The sequence below is a fragment of the Melospiza melodia genome, chromosome 3 (assembly GCF_035770615.1).
Source record: "Melospiza melodia melodia isolate bMelMel2 chromosome 3, bMelMel2.pri, whole genome shotgun sequence".
Classification (NCBI taxonomy): domain Eukaryota; kingdom Metazoa; phylum Chordata; class Aves; order Passeriformes; family Passerellidae; genus Melospiza; species Melospiza melodia.
Genome location: NC_086196.1, coordinates 23,666,822 through 23,689,667, shown reverse-complemented (window position 1 = coordinate 23,689,667; position 22,846 = coordinate 23,666,822). Strand labels below are relative to the sequence as shown.

General features: G+C 36.5%; 1 protein-coding gene across 2 annotated transcripts in view; it reads left to right on the top strand.

The window, feature by feature from the left end:
* REV3L (REV3 like, DNA directed polymerase zeta catalytic subunit) overlaps window positions 1-22,846 on the top strand; it is a 112,575-nt gene that overhangs the window by 35,535 nt on the left and 54,194 nt on the right. For both annotated transcript variants that reach the window (XM_063151016.1, XM_063151015.1), the window contains exons 2-7: window positions 6,126-6,315; window positions 7,701-7,775; window positions 9,208-9,368; window positions 13,431-13,527; window positions 21,340-21,434; window positions 22,013-22,117. In XM_063151016.1, coding sequence (XP_063007086.1) covers window positions 6,126-6,315; window positions 7,701-7,775; window positions 9,208-9,368; window positions 13,431-13,527; window positions 21,340-21,434; window positions 22,013-22,117 — 723 coding nt within the window. The remainder of the gene's footprint in view (window positions 1-6,125; window positions 6,316-7,700; window positions 7,776-9,207; window positions 9,369-13,430; window positions 13,528-21,339; window positions 21,435-22,012; window positions 22,118-22,846) is intronic.

Below are 22,846 nucleotides of genomic sequence, written 5' to 3'. Positions count from 1 at the left end.
TAGAGTCTGTAGCTGGGTCTGTGTGTTTTAGCTCATTTTAGCTGTCTGGCTTCATAGTGATTTTTGACACTCAGTCTAGAAATAGTTACTGATGTTGTCCAGCTGCTTACATGAGTAATCTGTCAATAGAGGAAGCAAGAATAATATTTTGTATGGGGTTCATTTTATAGACAGATCCTTAATAAGTGAATACCTGTCCTCACCTTGTATGTCTTAAGAAAAGAAGAAAATAACTATGGCTGTTTCTCATAACTCACAGACATCAGCTTGAAGAATGGTTTGTACATAGCTTATCTTTGCTTTTTGAGATGCTTACTTTCTTTGGTCTCCATTATTTCTGGAGATACTTTTAAATTATCTTATCCCACTCTGGACTTTCCTGGTTTTAGTTGGACTGCATAACAATAATTTTTTTTTGTTATATTTCAGTTATTTTTGCTTGGTGATAACAGTAGGGAGTAGATGTTCCTTTCTGCTAGATGTACCTTTGCATCCTATAAACAGCTAGGCTTATCAGTAGTACTTCTGAGGTTGTTTTCTAATGTCTCAGCAGGAATTACGAAAAGATCCATCCTAATCAATTCCAGTCAGGAGGAGGTGGTTTTACGGAGATAATCAGAATATCTTCGTTGAGTTGATGTATTAAATAAACTGTTTCAACTTTTGTGCTTTCTCTTGGGGTTTGCTCATTGTTTATGTGCAAAAAAATGAATGCCTCCCTTACATATTTGAAATTGACTTCTGATAATATTCCACTTTAAAAATTTCATTTTTAGAATTCTTTTTACAATAGAATTATTAATTTTTAATTATTTTAATTATTAATTATTATTAATTAATAGTGTAGGCATCACTATTCACAGTTCATTTTTCAAGTGTTTTTGAATGTAAGTGGTTCAAGAGTTAGTTGAAAATACCAATTTTCTTTTTAAGATGGTAGTGTCATGTCTTTTGATTTATAATTTTGCTTTACTGTTTCTGTTAAAGGGAAGAAATCCCTTATTTTTTCTGCATCTTGTAGTGACACTTGACATGTTTGTGTGCATTCTTCTTCTAATACTTGCCCATGCTTAGTTAGTCCTTCCACTTTACAAAACTGTACTTGAAGTACTTCTAACAGATTGCAAGGGTATGAAAAGCCATTCGTCTTCCGTCTTCTGCATCTCTTTATTAATTCCCAGCCCAAATTTCCTAAAATCTTAGGGTTTTGCCATGCTTCTAAATGCTGCTGTAATTTCTATATTACTCCCAAACCATTGTTCCCTAAGGCTTTGCTTAGCGTCTTATAATGGGATCAGCTTGTTCTGTAACAGAAATATCACAGCAAAATATGACTGCATGTAGACCAGTGTTGAACTGTTCTCTGAAGTCATATTTATCTAGATTTAGTTTTTGTTTTCTAAATACTAAAGAAGACATCTCTTCAGAATGTTTCCAGCACTGAGTTCCATCAGTGAGGATTCTGTAGTCAGTTTCTAAATTAAGAATTACAGGAGAGGAGCTACACAGCTTTGAGTATCATTTATGAAAAGTAAGGCTTCTGTAAGGCTTCTGGAGGAAATAAATGGAGACAGTATCTACAGAAGCTCTTCCCTTGATGGAATATGAGATAGTCATGTATGTGTGGAATTCCATTTAGAACAGATAGACTTCTGTTTTCTCTTGGAATGTATATATAGATGTTCATGTGCTCCTTTTCTGTGTTATTTGCAAACTTTATTCCTGAACTGGACAATTAAATAAGTTCCCTTATTAATAATGTTCACATTTTTCTTTTGTACAGAAATTTGTCCAATTTGATCTTGGTGTAAGAAAGATTTAGAAGTTTAAATCAAAGTCAATGTTTACAAATGATGAAAAGGCACTTCTCTGAGGACACTTGAATAATAATTCTCAGATTCTCTAATTTCTTGTGCTGTGAAATTAGGTGTTCATAAGCTTGGGCAAGGGGCTGGGCAAGATGACTTTCAGAGGTCCTTCCAGCTTCACTCATTCTGTGTAAATTGCATCTCAGTTTCATCCCTACCAGATCATTCTTCATGGCTGAGCATTTTGGTGGTCAAAAGACATCAGTTCCTGTATCTTTGCATTGCATTATCATTCTGGTTTCAGTTCTCTTCTGATAAGATTGACGTTTTCTATCTTAGGGTTGCTACAGATTTTTCTTGTAATACTAAAAATTATAGAGTAGCTGAAGGATTATGCTTGGTATATGCTCCTAATAGTAATGTATATGGCAACCATCTTCCAGAAAAAATACCAGATTGACTTTCTTAATATCTCTCTCATGGGTCAAGTATGCAAAATGCTTTATTTTAATACTTCAGTAACATTTATGCCACTTGCTTTCAGAAGTATGGGTTTTGCAGGTGAGCTTTCTTTCTATGCTGTATGAAAACACTGCATTTGTATTATTTTTGAAGTATTGATTCATAATTATTATTATGAATATTCATCCATATTGATGTTTAGTTGGCAGTGTCTTCTTTTCAGAGAAAATGGCCAGTTTGCTACTTGAGTATCTCATAATATCTCAAGGTTTTGTGTATTGCCTTTTTTCTATGTTACAGCAGCAATTTTTGTGTTCCTTCATTTACCACTTCATTCAGTGCCTTACAAAGACTCATAATTAAGCCTCAGCTTTACTTATAGGTGCTTAAATTAGCAGTCTCTTTGAGTCATACTGAGGTGCTTGATCTGCAGGTGATTCAGCCAGTGCAGACCTCATTCTTTCAGGCCCATGAAGAGGGCACAGAATGAAAACATTTCTGTTGCTTGTCCCGTCAGTGGCCAATTTTGTATCCAGAAATTCTGTGGAGAGCAGTCATATGCAGAATCTGCTGTTGAGCATCCCTTCCACTGATTCTACAGATGTGAAGAAACTGATGAACAGAAATAAAAATAACATCATCTGGTCACTGTAAGTGGGCGCTGTAGCAGTCATTGCTATTCTAGTGGCACAAATTTGTTTTTCTGTATCTCCAAAAAGAAACAGGAGCATAAGATTAACATATTTAAACCATAAAACTCATTAACCTTTTCCCAAGCCAAGTTTTTAATTCTTGTAAATTGGCAGGTCTGTGTAGCCTGAAATCCTCAGTGGGTAGATCTTTTTTCTCCTTGTGGCTCTATTGGAAAGAATCCACTAGAATTTTTAATGGGTTAGTGCAAACCATGGTTGCTATTACTGGAGTTTGGGCTTCAAACTCAATACCATGATATTTGGTGCACTTTGATGATTTTACCTAAATGATGGAAATACATGACTGTTCTTAACAGGGTCAGACTTCTAATCATGTCAATTTTAAGTAAAAATAGCAGTATAACCAAAGATCACGATTAAGAAATCAATACTATCGAGGATCAAAGTAAGTAGCTGTGTAAACCCATGTAACTTGACTGCTGTTAGCCTACTAGGAGTCTTAGCTCAGCAGTAACTTGTTTGCTTTCTTGGCAGAATCAAAAATGAAAAGCAGCTCAGGGTGTGTATTCTATAAGATTTCCCTGGAGTTAAGTGGCAATTTGACTCTGCTCAATCCAAAGCCAGTGTTTTTCATGGGTTTTTTTGCACATAAAGGGGAGTACAGGGGAAGGGAACAGAATGAAACTTTCTTTGTACGTGTTCTCATTTTTATTCAACAATAAAAGTAGATTTTCAGTTCAGCAAGAATTGTTAAATAGCTGCTTAACTTGAAAGAAACCTGAATTTAAGTACAGTAAGTTTAGACTGTGTCACCGTTCTGTTTATTCTCGTGCTTTGCAATTTTGTCCTAAATTATGACATAAAAAACGAAGGGATCGTAAATTAACTCCAACTCAGAATACTTGGACAACCATTAATGCTAAGATATTTTTTTAAATATGAAAAAATTCATGCTCTTGAAAGGAGTCCATAGCAAGCAGTGCAAATAAAATGTATAAGCACAGAACTGATTCTGACTGATGAGTTCTAGAAAGCAAACACCTGAATTTGTAAAATTCATGGGGGTATAGACATGTTATTTGTATATATAGAAATTCAATCTGTATTTCAATATCAAATTTAGCTTGGGGTGAGTTGGTTTGTTTACTTGTTTTTTTAAGCTGCAGTGAGCATTCAGACAAATTACTTCATGAAGTAGTTTAAATTTTCCCCTGAACATGATCCTGGGATACATTTAAAAAAACAAGAAGAACAACCCACTCTTTCCAGATTAGCAACAAAAAGTAATAAAAAAACACAAACTCAAATCCTTCCCAAAACCAACCAACCATACTTGAATAGAAAACCGGTAGGACTTCAAAGAACTATTAATTTTCTGATAATTATATTTGGATGGGGAACTCCTTTATTTCAAGATCAATCCTAAGTACAGCCATCAGTATACACTCAGATTTGTTGGTGACTTGGTATAGAAAATAAATGGTTTGCTACCACTGTACAAATCAGTCCTCTCAGTTCGCATGCTTCTAATAGATTATTTTTTCCACCTTAGAGGTGAAGAAGTTTTTTGCCATATAAAGCTTTTACTGTCCTTTGTTTTTGGTTTTTAAAAAACCCTCGAACCTGTAGTTCTTAGTTTCTTTAGTTTTCCGTTTCTCTTAAATAATTTTTGTTTGAAAAGCATGGTACATAAATAAGAACTTTATTCTCCTGAAATACCTTAAAAGACATGGGCAGAATTCATAGATGGTGACTTTAACATTATGAATGCATATATAGATTGTATTTCAACATTGATGAGGAGACTTGATGGAGGTGACTTGCAAGAATAAAATTCAGTTCAGAAAATGGACTTGTAGTACCATTTTTTTGTCAATTTCTTTACTTCTAAATATAATTGAAGAACAACACATCTGACCCCAGTTTTAAAAGAGTCAAAAAAGCTGTGCTGTTAGTGGGATTTTTGGGCATGTTTTTCACAGGTGTAAAAGATTTGCAGGCAGTCCCCAGTCTGAAAGTCTTGTTATCGCTGCACTTCAACAGGCATAAGCTGTCTTCACTGGGTGGCCACTGGGACATGACTGGGTGTAAATACTTCAGGCAAGCTCCACCAGCTAAGAAATAACCTCAGTTTGAAAGAGTGAGCTTTTAGAAGTCTTTTCATGGGTCTTGTGGACCAGTGAAGTTGTGTTCTCTTTTTGTAGCATTCATCTCCTGGGTGATGAAAGCACAGCCAGTTTTGCTGTCCTCATGCAGGGAGTTCATCCAAACAAAATGCAAAGGGATATGTGCTGCCTGTCCTTGTGGTGGTGGTTGTGAGTCAGCAACACATGCTTACAGTGTTTTCCTGTGAAAGGTTTTCACTGGCCACTGAGAAGTCGTGAATGATTTTGGGGACTGAAAAGGTAGCAAATGGATGCCACCAAATGCATGCTTTGTTGCATTGTGGTGAGAAAAGAGCAGATAACATGCATTGTAGTTGAGACTAGTCCCCCTAAAAATGTGGTGGGTTTGGGAGGCCCCAGTCTGTATTACTGTACTGCCTTGTGTGAATGAGAAGCTCAGACTGGTCTAGCACGAAGGTTTTCATGGTGTGTCCTTTCACTTTGCTCTTGCTGCAGACTCACAGAAACTAATGCTGAGAAGTAAGTGTGTTGTTAGGAGTCTAGAGATTTGCAGATAGAGTAGAAATCTCTGAGGGATCTACAGATGTTAAAAGTTGAAAGTTGCCTGGTATGTTTTCCACATCCCAATTTACACCCTAATAACTAGAATACTGAATGGCCTCATAGGTGCTCCGGATGTTCTTTTTAATTTCTGAGATTGTGTAATTGCTACTGAGAACTTTTCACAAAGGCTGAGAAACTGTTAAGCATCCAACATTTATTCAGTATGCAAAGGTATTCTTAGAGAGATGTTGTGTTGTTTCTATAAAGAAAACAATTAGTAGTGGATTCTATTACACAGGTGTAGTCATGGGTATGTCAGGTAACCACATCTGTTCTGTTTTGGTTTTGTCACTAGATCAAGTGTGAGAACTGCTGTACATTAGTACCTTTTGCTTGAAACACACCTGCACTTGCATCATAAATTTATCCTGTCTGAAGAACCTGAAAGAAATATGAAAAAACTCAGATGTAGCAACTACTAAGAAGAAGAAAAAGTAGTCATTAGAAAATAAATGTTTACCTTTTATTTTTAGGTCAGAAGACTTGTCTCCACTTGCATGGTATCTTCCCTTACCTCTACGTACCGTACGATGGTTTTGGACAGCATCCAGAGTGCTACCTTCGTCAGGTGGCGTTCAGCATTGACAGGGCACTCAATGTGGCTTTAGGAAATCCATCTTCTACTGTCCAACATGTTTTCAAAGTGTCATTAGTGTCTGGAATGTAAGTATGACCTGTCAGCAGTTCTGGTTGCTTGTTTTGAATAGCTTTTTGCAGTTGTACTATTTGGACTTGGATGATTGCAGTGCTAATCTTTTTTCGTTTTCCACCCATGTATGTCTTCATACAGGGCTGTACAACTTCTTAATTATTATTCTCACTTGCTTTGGCCTTAACACAGTTAACAGGTTTTCCCAAAAAACCTTCTTGACACAACCATTTTTTCCTAGCTTGTATCCTAGTGTCTACAATTTTGCAAAATCTGTTCTTCTTAGCTTTTTCTGTCTCTGCTGTTAGAGCAGTACTTTCCATGCAGCATTTCTACCTCTCTGGATTATTCTGTGTTCCCTGAGACCGGGCATGTCTTCCAGGAGCCTGAATCTAGGTGCTCTTTTTTCTTTTTTTTTTTTTTTTTTTTCCTTTTTTTTTTTTTGTTTCAAATGAAATTGCCCCTATGAGACTCTCAAGTTGTCTTTATCTGTCTGATTCTTACAGCAGCACAGGCCAGGAAGTGTGGAGGCCCTTAAACATTCCTTTATTAATCTGTCAAGATGACCACTGTCTTTTATTTGGTGTAGCTGTCTATATTGAGTGTTAGCATTTTAAGCATTCTTTTAGTTAATTTTTATTTGACTTGCACAACCAAGGGTTGAAAAATAACTCAAATCATAATGAGTAATAGGAGAATGTCCCTGAAGAGCATAGGTAATTGAGCTACATGCATTCAGTTTTTCATCTTCAAAACTATGTAAATGCTAATTTTCAGTGTTGTGCAACACTGTTTTATTTGCTTTTTTCGTGCATTTCTGAAATACATTCTTTCTAATTGTTTAGGTGTAGGAAGTTAATATTTCTGTTCCCAGCCAGTTTTTGTGGCTTCTAGATATTATGAGTAAAGTGGCTGCAATAACTTGTTTTTATTTTCAGTCAGAACTTTCTGATGTTTTTACAGTAACAAAGAAGGTCACCTACCAAATTTCTTGATATTGTTATTTTTGTAAGAACTATATAAATTGTAGTATAGCTGTTCATCTCAATAGTGAAAGCTGGGCAGAGGAAACTGTTGATGACAATCTTTACTTGAATAAGTGAGAAAAGAGCAGGTAGTAATTAGGAGAACCTGCCTCTTTTTCACCTTTCCTGCCTTAGAATTTCAGAACAGTTGTTACTGAAAGTCAGCTGCTCATTGCCTCAAAGCAGCCTAAGAGTGTTTTGGGTGTTTTGTTTGTTTGCATTAGAGGCTAATGGGAAAGACCTAGATTAAATCCATCTTCATCTTTAACTGGGTAGATAGACATTCTTATTTAATAGTCCTTATAGTAAAATGTCATTGAATAAATGCCACAGCATAACTGGCTAGCTTCTTGCTTTTATTCCTTTCTCTTCAGGCCTTTTTATGGTTACCATGAAAAGGAGAGACAGTTTATGAAGATTTATCTTTACAATCCTGCAATGGTAAAAAGGTAAGGATCTTGAAGTACAAAGTTCTGTCTGGTTTCCTTGTCTCTTGAATTAAAAAGTCAGGTTTGAAATAAGATTCACCAATAACTTAACAAAATCTCCAAAATTGCTGTCTCGTGGTTTTCAAAACACTATAAAATTTACCAATTTTAAACACACCAATAATCTTTTAAAGCAGTAGAATGTTAGAAAAGCAATACCAAACCATGCTTGCCTTTAGTTGTTATGTGTTTACTGTAATTTGTGAACACTTAAACAAATTTGCATCAGCTTACTTTCCTGTAACTCTTAAGGAAAACAATGTAGCTGTCTCTCATGTGGCTTCATTTCATCTGTTAGGAAGTAAATTTTGGTAGGTTTTAGTTCCAGTAAAAATTACTAAATTTAAGATTTGCTTGGAAAACTGAGTAGCTTTTGTTATTCGACAGTTTCCCTATTTCTCAGTAATGTTCTGCTGTATGAAAGTGCTGTTGATTTCAATCTTACTGTAGCTGCAGTAAATTCAAAAATAAATAAGGAGGAATTGTTTTCCAAGCATAAACTAAAATCTCTTGAGTGTGTGCTATTACATACTGTAACTTTTTTTTGAAAGGTCCAATACATGATCATAAGACAGGATTATCTGTTTTTTCTTCTAGGCAAGTGAAATTTTGCATTATTTAAAATTTCTGTATTAATGGGTGATGGGAAAGTTGTTTCAAAATTTGGAGATCCTCATGTTTGAATTGCTCCTATCCAAATAAGGACTGACACTTCACTGAGATTATTAATTTCTTTTTTCAGTATAAAACTTTATTTTAAATCCCAGTTTGTTGCATTTAGAAATGCTTAGTGCTTTTCTTTGTTGTATAGTTGTATACTGTTAATTTGAGATAAACTTATTGTACCAGTTTACAGTTATCCAAATACTTGCAATTATTTTTTAGTGTGCAGCTGTTTAAACGAGAGGATTTGTCCTTCTGCAGAGTTATAAAATACTTCTGAGTATACAGTATGTAGCTTGAAAACCATGAAGGACATTATATGTATCATATACATTGTATATATGTCAATGAGAACTAGAGAGAATTTCAAACTTATTACTGCTGGGTAGGCATGCAGCTGCCACAGTTGTTCTGTTGAAAGATTTCCTTGGCCTATAATGGCTTTTGGATCACTTGCAGAAATAGAATATTGTAGGATTTTTTTTTTCAGAGAGTTTCATGGTTTTTTAGGTGAAAGATTCAAATCTCCTTTGCAACTTAAACACAAATATTGTATCATTATTAGCAGAGATCATTTTTGTTCAACTGTTATTGTGAAAATACAGTTCTTAAGTTAAAAATACAACGAAGGCAAAATTTAAAATGTCGATAAGTATTCTGTATTTTGATGAAGTCAAATATCAATATTGTCGTAAATATTTTTTTATTTGTGTCCTAATTTGTCTTTTAGAGTTTGTGAGCTTCTGCAAGGTGGAGCCATAATGAACAAATCTTACCAGCCTCATGAAGCCCATATTCCCTACCTCCTCCAACTCTTTATAGACTACAATTTATATGGAATGAATTTAATAAACCTGGCTGCTGTGAAATTCAGAAAAGCAAGGAGAAAAGGTAAGGTGTTTATTTCTTAAGACCAAATAATTGTTTTGAAGGCTAAAAGTTACCATTTTGTACAAGACATCACTCACTGTCAAGCTTTTGCTTTATTTTGGCTGAATGAGTATCGTGTTGTTTCTGTAAAGTTCTGTGTCAAAACAAAGTCCATATGTAGCTTTTTTTCTTTTCATGCCTCTGTGTGGGGATTGAGGAAGAGCCTGCTTCCCAAAATGAGATGCTGTGTGTCAGGAAACGTGTTCTGTCCGCAGTGCAGCTGTGACCATTTCACAAGATGACCACTCCTCTTTTCTAGAAGATGAAAAATTGTTGATGTTTAGTTGAAGAATTGACGTGAAAATAGCACAATAATACTGTTGTTTAATTGTTTTATGGTTTTGATTCTTACATCAATTAAAATTCTTTTTTTGTTGTTGTTGCAGTAGTGTCTTTACAAAATTATGGCTAAAGATTTTGCTCTAATCACAATCAGTGTTCTTAATTAAAATACTTGTGTTTGTGCTGAAATCATTTGCTCTAAGGTAAAATTTGAATTATTAGTGTGTGAGCAAAGGAAGCATTTTAAGAAATTAATTTGGCATTTCGGATGTACCACTGACATAAAAATTAAGTTTGGTGAAAACATCCCTAATTCTTCTAAATTCTTCGTCATAAAGGAGAGATAACAGTAGAAAAAGCATGCCGTTGGTACGTAACATTTAGTAAAATCAGTATTGATTACTTAAATAGTAATTGTTCCTACAGCTAAAGCAAAAGTTGAAAGGAATGGTGAGGTATCTTTCTGTAAAAAGGTAGACCAATAATCATGCTGAATTTTCTCCTTATTTTTATGTATGTATATTCAGATGACAGTGGATTAGCCCATGCAGTTTTATAACTAATTCTTGTTTAAAGGAAAACACTCTTTTCATGCCCAACAATAGGCCACACTTTTTGCTAGTGTCAGAACTGTAGGAAGGCAAAAGCTCTGCCATGGACAGAGCATTGTCAGGGTTTTCAGTTCTGAGGAAATACGGTCAGGTACCTTTAGTTCTCAAAATATTCAAATCAGCCTTCTGGAAACGTGCAATGGAATTGTATCAAATAGTTGCTTCCATTCTTTTTCCAATGATCTTTTTTCCCCCTTTTTCAGATGACAGATGAAAAATATAAGCTGTTTATATTCTCCTTCATTATTTATATATGGATGAGAAACTTAAGTCTTGAATGGGAGCAAAGGAGTGGAAGAGGAGTATGGGCTGAGACCAGTGTACTTTAACTATTCTTATAGGGGAAGAATACAATAAAATAAAAGGAAAAAAATGACACTACTTTATTCGGCTTGATCATATACTGGCTGCAGTGCTCCTAGGAAGATTGATTCTGCTTTGCATGGCTCCACATCACACATGCATCAGGAGCCTGAGCTCAGTCTGTCGGAGTCCCCAGGCACAGGATCACTGTCTGTTGCTCCTGGCACAGCAGCCAAGCGACAAATGGTTTGTCCCTGGTGCAGCCTTACAGAGGCACTGCTGTCAGGAGCCTGTCCTTGTACAGCAGCCCTCTCTGAGCTCAGGCTGTTGGAGTGGTGTGGAAGCACAGCCTCTGCTTACGCCTGACACACTTTACCTGCCTGTTCCTCACTCAGCCTCTCTGTTGTGGGAGTTCCTTTCAGTCAGGTACAGCTGTGTCACACAGGCCAGACCAAACACTGTTTCTTAGACAGCCGTAAAAGCCTTTGCCAAAAGATGTGCAGCAAACACTTCCCTTACTTCCCTTGCAGATGATATGAAAATGAGTCTGCCAGTTAACACATTTGTCAGTGTAAGCAAGCAGCCTCAGGAGCCTGTTCATAGTGGTGTTTCTCTCACTGAGATAAGTCAGTCTTTTTGAAGGCTGAGAGAGGTCAGCATGCAGATTTCTTGTAGCAGGAATATTCTGCCTTCATCAGCTTGTATCCAGAAAGTGCAGCAGTTCATTTCTTCAAGGCCTTGTCTTTATGGGCTGTGAAGAAGGCTGCATATTCATTCATGCACTACATACCACTGTAACTGTTGCAAAACTTTTATTTTCAGTAGCTGAATCTGCTTCTGTGATATGTCTCTGAAAGACCTTGATGTGTCATTGCTACTGTATTTAAAGATCTTTATAACAAGAGAAGGGAAATATTGATTCTTCTAAATTCCTGTTCCTATGATTAACTTTACTGAAGAAACAAACTAATACAGGAATTTGAGCCTCAATTTTTAGAAATATATGAAAAGAGCAATGATAAGGAAGAAGAAATGGAATAATGCCCTAAAACTGCTGTGGTGTGGTACTTGAAATGCATGTAATTTAAAAAAAATTATATGCATTTTTATTGCATATGCAATATGCATATAATGTATATATAATGTATATATGCAATTATATACATTAAAATAGTATCTATTTTACCAATTGGCCTATAACCTTGCATAACTGCTGTGAGATGTATTTTCCTTTAAAATATATAACTATTCAGTCCTATTTCATTAACTTAAAATTAATCAGGCTGCAGATGAAAAATAACAAGAGTTGTTTCCATGCATAGTCAGTTTACATTTTAATATGGAGAATTAGCTGACATGCCACACAGTAAAAACATGGCTGTGTTTTTTCCTGGACTAGCTGGCCAGGACAAGTCAGCACTTTTGAAGAGCCCAGACAGTAAGGTGTGCTAGGTTTGAGCTGGATCTGTGCAAATGGGATCAGATATTTTGTGTTGTCTTTCCAGAATTGATGCTTAGGCGTCGAAGTGCATGGACCATAACAGGGCAGGTGTGGCTGAAAGGTGAGCTGGCTCTGCATGAGCACAAGAGTGTCCTTTCAGCCCACTTGAATGCCACATGTGCCATCCTGTGCACTGAAGAGTCTGATGTAGGGACAGGGCTTGCAGGAACCTAATCTGAGAGCAGTAAGCTTGGTCTGGAACACATGGAATTAAGCCTGCTTGGTTCCATTTGCAGTTTCTAAGGTTCTTTTGGCACGGTGCCTCCAATTGCTTCTGTAGTAACTTAGCACTTTTTGCTACATGAGGACAAACCTAATATTCCAAGTAGTGGAATTCACATGGAAGACTATTATGAAATTTTTAGAATAAAAATATATGTTCTAATAAATATTTAATTACTGAAGACCTCTGACAATTGAGTTAATTGGTGTAACTTTAACAAATGCAGGAGTGTTTGCTATGGCTGAAAGGTAAATTTAATACCAGAAAGCTGCTGGTGCGTGACACCAACATAGCTGAGAAAATTCAAGGTTCAAGCTGGTCCTTTAGGTAGAAGTGGGAGACTGAGTAATTTTCAAAGTCTTCTCCCATTCTACCTCCCTCCAACTCCATTCTTGGAGCCTGGGATTTCTTTCTTGTGCCATATCCTGTGTATATTTTCTTTGCCTTCTCTGAAAAATGAGGGTTCAGGTGGAGACCTCAAGAGAGGTAGGAATTCTTCAGAGAGGACTTCGCCAGCATGACTTTGGAGCACACTCCCTTACATGGAGACCTCTGAGCAAATGTAGAGTATTTTCTTTATTTGTAGGTCAGACAACATCTGCCTTCATTGCAGGTTTCCACTTACTGCTACTACTATTGTATCTCGACTGTGTTGTATATTCCCTTCCAGCTAACAAATAAGAAAAAGGAAAAGTGTGAAGTAGTGTTTTCTTTGGCTTCTAATTTCCATTGGGATTTGAAATGTGGACCCAGAAATTCTGCAGTTTACATCAGGCTGTATGATTTATTTTGAAATTTTCACGAATAGGAGAAGGTTGAATTTAGGCTAAGATATGACTGGAATGCAACAAATGTAGTTCAGACAATGTCAATGTGTTGGAAGTATATTTTTCTTTTTTATATAAATGTGTCTATGTTTGAGAAAGAAAATTAGGTCGTTTATAAATGATAGCATAGTTAATGGATGAAAATTATATCATGCAGTGCTATCAATTCTTTAGGAGCAGGTAGACCGGTAATATTAAATAATAAATGCAGTGATATAATATTTGTAAAAAATATTGCCACAAATTAATTAATTTCTCATTCTACTTTTTCTCTAGGTGACACATCAGGTGTAAGTAAACATCATAGAACTCATTTGCCAGAAAATTCAAGCAATGTATCTTTCACTGAATGGGAAGAAGATGAAATACCAAGGTCAGCATCCCAGGTTTTTCTGTTGTATGCTATATGTTCCTGTATACATTAACTGGCATGTAATAGAGTTCCAGTCTCTCATTTAAAGGACCCTTATATCTTTTGCATGTTCAAAAAACAAAAGTGATTATGTGACACAGATGACCATTATTTAGTTTCTCTGTATAGTCTTGGTCACCTGATGCTTTGTGGTTTATGGTTATAAAAATCCAACTGGGAAATAATGGGCAAAATTCTATTTTCTGGGTTTTTGAATGATGACTTTGATGATGAAGAGTTTGGTGAAGAGTTAAGCCAATTTAATAGTTATAGAGAATATTTACACATCAGTTCACAGATTGTGTTTTTGTAATCATCCTTAACTAATGTGACCTCACTGTGAGGCCACATCTCGCATCTCAGTTTGGTTTTGGGCCACTCAGGACAAAAAGGACATTGAGGGGCTGGAGTGAGTCCAGAGAAGGGCAGTGAAGCTGGTGAAGGGTCTGGAGCATCAGTCCTGTGAGGAGCAGCTGAGGGAGCTGGGGGTGTTTAGCCTGGAGAAAAGGAGGCTCAGGGCTGCCCTTATTGCTCTCTATGACTCCCTGAAAGGAGGTTTCAGCCAGGTGAAGGTCAGTTTTTTCTCCCAGGTAAGAAGTGGGAGGACAAAATAAAATGAGGAAAGGGGAGTAATAAATAATAACAATAATAAACAATAAATAAAATTATTTTACAATAATTAAAATAATAAACAATAAAAGTGCCAGAGGAGGTTTAGATTGAGTATTAATTACTTCACTGGAAGGCTGATCAGGTATTAGAACAGACTGCCCAGGAATATGTGGAATCTCCTGGAAGTGTTCAAAAAATATGTGGATGTGGCGCTTGGGGGACATGGTTTAGAAGTCTTAGATAATAATTGGACTTGATGATCTTGCAGGACTTCTCCAACCTTAATGACTGTGATTCTGTGAATAGTGTGTTATCAGAGAATTCAGTTTGTCCATTCCAAATGGCAGCTACATATGAAACTTAGCTTAGAATTTCCATCTCTGTCTTCCATGCTTTTCCTTTTTCTTAGGCATTTCCTAACCTATGCAGTTTGTAATGTGTAATCCTTTTACTTCTATAAGAAAATGAAATATTTTTTGAATTTGGGGATTTTGTACCCAGAGTTGGGGAGGGGAGAGAAATTCACAGTATTGGAAGCTACTGATTTATATAGTTTATCTACAGCAAGTTCATTCTTTAAGCTATTTGCTAATGATTGGCAGGTCCTTCTGTCATCTAGTAATCTTCTCAGTCTTTGGGTGGATCCTGTCATTCTCTGAAGAGCTTATTGGGCTCGATATGCCACACTTCCTGCAAGTGTTAGATACTGGGAGTTTTTGCCTACCCAGTAGAAAATGTGTGCATTAGGCCATACTTAAGGTTTTTCTAGCATGCAAGAACATGAGCTTGTGTTGATTACATCTGGTTTTCTGATTGTTTTACTACTTCAAAGGAATTTTGCACCAACATTCATCTTACAACTTGTGGTCACTTTTTGTGCAGTTGTTCTTGGGCTATTTCTTCTTTTTGGCTGCATATTTCATTCATGGTCCATTTCAGGTTTTTTTTGGCTTGGTTCTGCAAGTCAACTTATGTAAGCATTAGGGTTGGATCATAAGTTAGACCAGGATTATCTGATGTTACTTTACACAGATCTGGGGAAGGCAGATAAACAGAAAGCAGAGTAGTACTTCTGGCTGTCAGCACCAGAGAGGGGTGAGCTCAGCAGAGCAGGAGCCAAGGATGCCTTCTTATGGCTGTAACCACAAGTCTTCTTTCCTCCTCCTTCCACACTTCCACATGTACAGCAAGGGGTGCAGCACCTCACTTGTGCCAGTCCTTCTCCAGCACTCACATGTCTTCCAGAAATGGGACATTAACAATAATGGGGAAAATCCCAAGTCTGTCCATTCCCTGGTAGTCGTTTGCTGTATTTCTACCAGCAGGAATTTATTTCTTGAATGTAAAGCCTGAATACTACATAATATACCACACAAATTCTCTGTACATCATGTGCAATGATAATGGTAGTTACCCATACACCTTACACTTTCATTTATCATGCCAATTTGGCTTGTGAACATTTTAGGATTTATTAGTGCAAGATGTTTCTCTTTTCATCCTGTTTCTATTATTCTACTTCTCAGTTATCTTGCTTTTGTTTTCTGATACTATGATCTGGTTGTGTATCCAGCATGTCTACTGGCTTGCCTTATCAGGATATTTCATTACTACACTGCTGTATTAATGAGATGTGAAGTAAGCTCAGTTACAGAAACTGCCCTATACTCAGTTCTACACATTTTGTATTGATGCTCTGTCCTTTTTCGATAACCAAGAGGAATTTCGCATTTAGCTCCTAAAATGCTTTAATAAATTAGGAACTCATTTATGATTCCTGCAACTGAAATTGTTTACATTTGATACTGTGTTAAATGTTTTTTTATCTAGAAAATTAATTTTTTATTGAGGGTGTTCTAGCATGACTGTCTTCCCCATGCTGTAGGACATACATGCCATAGCAAAGCAACAAATCTAAACTTTTCCAGTCCTGCTTTTACTCTGTTCTGTATCTACGCAAAAATATTTGCCTGTTAAAATTTCTCCTGGATTATTTATGGGAGTCATCAAGTTAAAACAGTGTTTTTGTAATCAAACCCATACTCAGTGCCACTTTCATATTGCCTTCCTACTTTCAAATTCTGAAAATTTGCTTCTAGGTTGGCTTAATGGATCTGTAATTGTCATGATCAGCCTTACTGAGAGTAAATCTGACCCAGATAGTATGAGATACCTATCCAAGAAAACCCTTTTAATTGTTTGCTGACATGATTGTGACTCAGCTGTTTCTATTTTTGCATGCTACAGCATTACTCAATAGCTGTAAAGCTGCCTTTCTTACTTTATTTCTTTTTTCTTAACAAAATGTCTTCTGTATTCCCAACATACATACTTGCATATCAACATCTGTATTTATTTTTAGTTTCATGTGCAATATCTGCACAGTCCCCTCACTTTCTTATCCAGTCCTCTTCAAGTTCCATCCAGTTCAAGTTGAGACATGTAACCGTTTTGTGAATTGTTTAGCAAAATTTTTTTACGTACTGTAATTTTATCACTTGACTGCTATTTTCAGTAGCATTTGGAGTTTCTTCTAAATATCACTGAACTTCTAAATTTCTTTCCCTGTCCATTATATCAGATATGAAGATCACATAAATCTTTCCCTACCTTTCAGCTGTATGCTCAAGTAATTACTTGTTCTGTCAAGAAAAAGCAAGAAGGGAAAAGACATTCAAATGTTGTTTGAGACCGCAACATTTCTAGGCCTGTATTGTATTCTTAGTGACCTGGATGTCTGTTTGGACTCATTATCCTTTGTGTACCTTAAGAATACATTTTAGGGATAGTCCAACATGTATCTGCCAAGTCTTTGCTGTAAGTGGCAGTTAACAAGTTCTCTTGTTTAAGCAAGCAGGGCCAGTGACTGGGCACTTCTTGACTTTGGAACACAGTATATCACTTGGCTGAAATACAATTCTGGATACCTGGAAGGTAATATGCAAAATTTAAAAGTCACATATGTAACATGGACAGCATTTTGCTGAGTAAATACTAGTGATGGTTCCTTATTTCAAAAAACATTTGAGAATATGTCAAATTTTCTTGGTGACTGAACTCCCTGTTTCATGCTAGAGAGCACCTTGCTACTCAGCTACTTAGCAAGAACAGCATTCAACCCAGCCATGTCCTTTCTTGCTCCTGGCAAATCTCCAAATTATTGATTGGCTAATATGATAAGTGCAATGTATTAAGTCAAAGGCATTTTAAAAAAATGTAATTGTAGAATGATTCTGTTATCAAGTAGACAAATGTCCAAATTTTCTAGTGCCCAGGAATCCCTGTAAGGCTTTTAGTTGTAATACTTGTCAGTGTTATTGCACTGAAGCCTACAAAGCCTAACCTGAAATGGGCAGCAGTCACCTGAACCTGGTACTGCTATCCAAGAGTTTTTGACATCAGGAGTTCTGGACATGAGACACATTTTGTTATCCCATTCAGGCAGCTGATAATAAATGATGAAACACTTCTATGAGTTCCATTGAGAAAAAACTTTCTGGTAAACATCAGACTTGGAGTATCTGCCAGTCAAGTCTACCACTTGGACATAATGTGTTAAAAGCAGAATGATTGGTAGAATGCTTTTGAGAAACACTTTCTTTTTTTAAATCTTAGATTTGCTATTAGACACTAGTTTATATGGAAGTGGAGAGATCTGACAAATAACACTTCTGCACAGTCTAGCAGATATGTAATGTTGCAGATTTTTGCTAAGCTTGTGACTGTCATAATTGCTTTTCTCGCTTGTCAGCCTGTGCATGTTTTTATTTAGCTGTTTGATTTTTTAATATAATGTGCATATTATTTAAGTCACTTGAGCATCCTGAAAACAAGGACATGTTTTCTACCATGAGCAGAGCATGGAAAATTATTATGTGAAGTTTTAGAGTCCTTATCAGTACAGTTGAGTAACAACTTTCAGATACTCCATGAAGTTAGTTTTTGTCTCTTGTGCTCTTGTGTGTTTAACATTACAAATACCTCGGATGGGGTCATTACAGAACTTGTTTCCTTAGGCTGTCATTAATATTGGTATTCTTCAGGGGTTTTAAGAGCTTTGATCTACCTAGCTGCATGTAGTGAGCACTTTTTTGAAAAAGTGTTGACTGTAACCTTAATTCATTGTCTCAACGTCTGAGAAACCAGACCTTGGTAGTTTCTTTGAGCACAAGTTTCATCCTAAACTATAGTTTTTATCTCAGTGGATAGTGTGAACAAACTACTACGTTCTTCAAAAATAAGGACCACTTTCTCTGTTCTCAAAATAATGTATTTGGAGCTTTTTATACAAAAGTAAGATGGATTTGTATTGCAGTTTTTCACCTAGTGTGTAGGTATAAAAGGCAATTTAAAATTAATTAGTATGAGTATCCCAAGTATGGCACCTCAGTGTTGTACAACCCTGATTTGCTTCTTCAGAGAGTAAATTTCTATTCTCCTGCAGCTGGGTTCCTTCGACACTACCTCACTCAAGCCTGTCTTTCATATACCTGTATTACAAGTTTTATCTTGTGAACAAGTCTCTTTACATGCCTTCTTACAAAATGAAACATAGATGCTGTGAAAAGCTTTGCCTGGGTCTTCCTAATTCATTCTTTTCCAACCTTGTTCTAATACAGATATTCTCAAATAATGATTTTGGCATTACCTAAACCGCTACTTTCTTTGCAAAACTAATGCATGTAATGTGAGGCAGGTGATTAGTCTGTTGTATAAAGCAACCTGTATTGAACAGGCACTTCTGAATATCTTTGAAGGCATTACAGCTGCTAATGTCATGAAATAGTTCATATTTTCAATCAACCACCACTGGGAGGAGAGTAGACATGTTCTGACTTCTTCATGCTGTCTTCTCACCTGCTAAAACAGCACTGTAGCTGCTGAGGAAATGTGTGTTGATCAGAGAGAATGGGAAATACGGTTACTTTTTTGTGTATTTTCCCAATATGTTGCACACATTTGTTTTAGGTGAGCAAAAGCACCAAACCTAACACCTGACCAAGCTGTTGCCAATACTCATTTGAACCAGTTCCCAAAGCAGCATGTAACCATGTTAAATAACTGTATTCAGGACAGTTTGTAATCCCCCCCTTACCACTTCATGGTTTTGTTTTATTAAACTTAAATTAAAATGTCAGCAGGGTCAGTTAAAGCTGCTCTGCTTTCATATGTCCTTCAAGGGTTTTCCTGAAGTGGGAACAAATGACTTCTTGGCCTTTGTGGCTTACCTGAAAGTTATAGAAGCTTGTAGTGCTACTACCATGACTTCAACTAGTGCAAGTGTCTAGCAGCTCACCTTGACAAGGATGTTAAATGCCAAGCTAATGAACCAGTGGTATTGGGAAGACATTCCCTCAAGTCTAATGAAGAATTTACTGTGTCAGGTGTCTTTATCGGCTTCCATGTAACTCTTTAGAGTGTGCGGTTTTGACTGCCAGCCCTGCCTTCATCATGAAAGTGTTAATGACAACTATAATGATAAATCCTAGATTTGTTTCAGAAAAGGCCTGATATTATCTCAATGTTTTTAATTTGAATAATATGCCGTGTAAATTGAAATACTGTAGTCTTTGACAGAAAGGCTCCTCATCTTCCTTTCCAACCCCCATTAGTTTTGGGGTTTCTAAATTGTCTTTTAAAGAGGAAATCAGTGAAAGTGGGAAGCTCAGATCTTTGATTTTGTATCCTCCAGACAAGTCAGAGCAAGTCTTTACCAAATTTCTAATGTCTCTGACCACTCTCTATCATAGTCCTTTCTGCTTGTTCCCAGAAGTGTTTTGGTTTTGTAAAGGGAGCTAAGAATTCTTGCAGCCTCTTTCCTCAGTCTTGTTTCCCAGTGCTCTTGTAGTGATTTGTTACTGTGGGATCAAAATACAAGTTTCAGCTTGCCTCCAGTTCCTGTTGCCCACTGTGCAGGCAGAGCTCTGTTTGATTCCTTTGATGAGCGAACACCCAAAGTGTGTGACATGAAAAGTATGAATTTTGAGCATATTGTGGGCTTGTTTCCTAGCTGGTGGCATGACTGGGAATGGAGGGACATGATGGCAGTGGATTGTCTTTAAAAGTGTGCATAGAATCGTAAAATAGTTTGGGTTCAAAGAGACCTTTAAATGTCATCTAGTCCAGCCCTCCTGCTATGAACAGGAACAGCTTCAACTACATTAGGTTTCTTAGAGCCCTGTAACCTGACATTGAATGTTTGCAGAGATGGGATTTCTCCCACCTGTTTTGACAGCCTGTTCCAGCATTTCATCCCCCTCATCATAAAACAAAATCTTCCTTATGTCTAGTCTAAATTTACCCTCTTTCAGTTTAAAACCATTACCTCTTGTCCTATTGCTATAAGCCCTACTAGAAAGTTGAAGAGCTTGGAGTGGATTTTCAGTATTGCCCTAAAAGGGTAGGGTTTTTAAAGGGTAAACAGACTTTTACAAGATGGTTTCTGTTTGTTACCTTCCTCCATGGACTCCTTAAAATTTGTTCGCTGACAGCAGCAGGTGGAAGGTCACTGACATTTGCAGATCTGAAAAGGCACAGCAGGAAGGTGATCAGATAATTGTACAGCAGTCTTGAATCTGTTTCTAGTATTTCAAGTCTTCATCAAACCAGCTGTCCTGGTTAGCTGTATTAATTCAGCATATAGTAAGGTTGTTAATACTCCCTTTCTTATTCACCAGGCTAAATAAAGAAAAAACTCCAGAAAAACTAGGTGTAAATGTTAAAGTGCTCTGCATTGTCCTGAACTGTGAATGAGAAAGAAAAATTCTTGCCACTGTGTTTTCTGGGTGCATGATCCTGCCAGCATACCTGGTCCTATTGGCTGAGTTATGTAGAGAATTTCATTTTGTGTTTGAGGGGAAGAACATTGTTGTAATTGCTTTAGTAGTTGGAGTTATCTACCAGCTCTTTCTCTTCTCCTCACAAAAGGAAAAGCTAAACCCTTTCAGTTGAAGGTACAGATTTCTTATCTAATTAGATTTGAATATGATCATTAGTTTAAGAACTTGCAGGTGAGGATGGGAACTGATAATTCTGCATTCACTTAGTCACTTCTGTTTCCTCAAAATAATTTTTGATATTAGTCCAGTTAAAAAGCAGTGATGATACGTTTCAAACTCAGTGTATTGATAAAATTAATCTGTGGTATTTATGTTGTCACAGCTCTTTAATGTTGAAAGGTGTTGAGCCACAAAGTACCTGTGAATTGGAGGTGGATGCAGTAGCTGCTGACATTTTGAATCAACTGGATATTGAAGGTGAATTGTTAATAACATTCCATGTAAATGGTTTTAGAACAGAAACCATGTTGTCATAGTTCACTCTTCTTCTAAGGCTCATCTTAGTTAAATCACAATCAATATTTCAGTGTTAGTGAACTGTTGATTTTCAAATGTATAAAGTTTGAAAACAAATAGTTAACTGAAAGAAAGGAGGTTATAAAAATAGTGTCTTATCAGAGCAATATAAAGAGGGTTTTTTTAAATGCATAATAGACGATTTCAGACCTATACGAAAAATACTAATGGAAATACTAACATCATGTGTGCATGTATGCCTATGTATGTGCATACACCCATATATATATACACACACTACTTGGTGGGAAGACAAGAAAAAGCCAAAGATCTAGATTACAAATAGGAGATCTAGAAAGCAAATGAAGTTACACCTTAACTTTTACATAATACCAAATTTAGAGTAAGGCAGGAATGACAATTAAAAAATAACAGGCTAGAATGACAAAGAGATGAGGAAAAGTGTTAGAATCCGATTTGGGGAAAGAATGCTTTGTCGTTTTGGCAGATTTCCCTTCATGTATAATTGCATATTTCAGCCCAGATTGGCAGGAACCCTGGTTTGCAAGCTATATGGGAGGATGAAAAGCAGCGACGGAGGCAGAAATGTGAATCTTCTCAGATTAAGCCACCTGAGTCACAAGGTAAAAAAACCCAAACAATTGAGCAGCTGTTAATCCAAAACTTTGAATAAGAAGCAAGCAAGAGGACAGAATTTAAATTGGTGTATCATGTTTGAGGGATTTTTAGGTGTACTGGTTTTTTTACTTCCAGGCTTACTGATGGTCCAGTATGTGTTTTCCAGTTTTGAAAGCAAGATGATGTAACCCTGCCTAAAGCATCATGATTCAGCTGTCTGCAAAACATTCTGACAGAATGAATGATAATGTTAGTTAAGATTGTGTGCTTTGTGATGGAAAACATTTAAATACCAACAAAGCTAAATCTCTTTATGCTGAAGCTTTCCACTGTAGTTTATGCACAAGGGCAGTTCCATTGAATTTCTGCAGAATTATAGCTAAGGTGATATTAGATTAAAATTCTAATAGGATAGACAAATTCCTGTCTTTATGTCCCTGTTTTTATGTAAAATTCATTACATGGGGAGGATTGTGCTCTGCAACGTAATTGCATAGTGAGCAGGCTATTCTCCATAGAACTGGGGCCATATTTCTTTTAAAATATGAATGATATTTGGCAAATAAGACAGAGGATTGAAAGAAGGAAAGAGGCAGGTTTCTGGCTAAGGCAGACTACTTTCTGGTTGACTTTTTTCCTGTGTTTCTGTGTAATATTATTGAGGCTGCATAAGCCAGACTTCTCAAAAATGTTCACTGATTTTTCTTGGATGCTCACCTTGGGGTACTTGCATC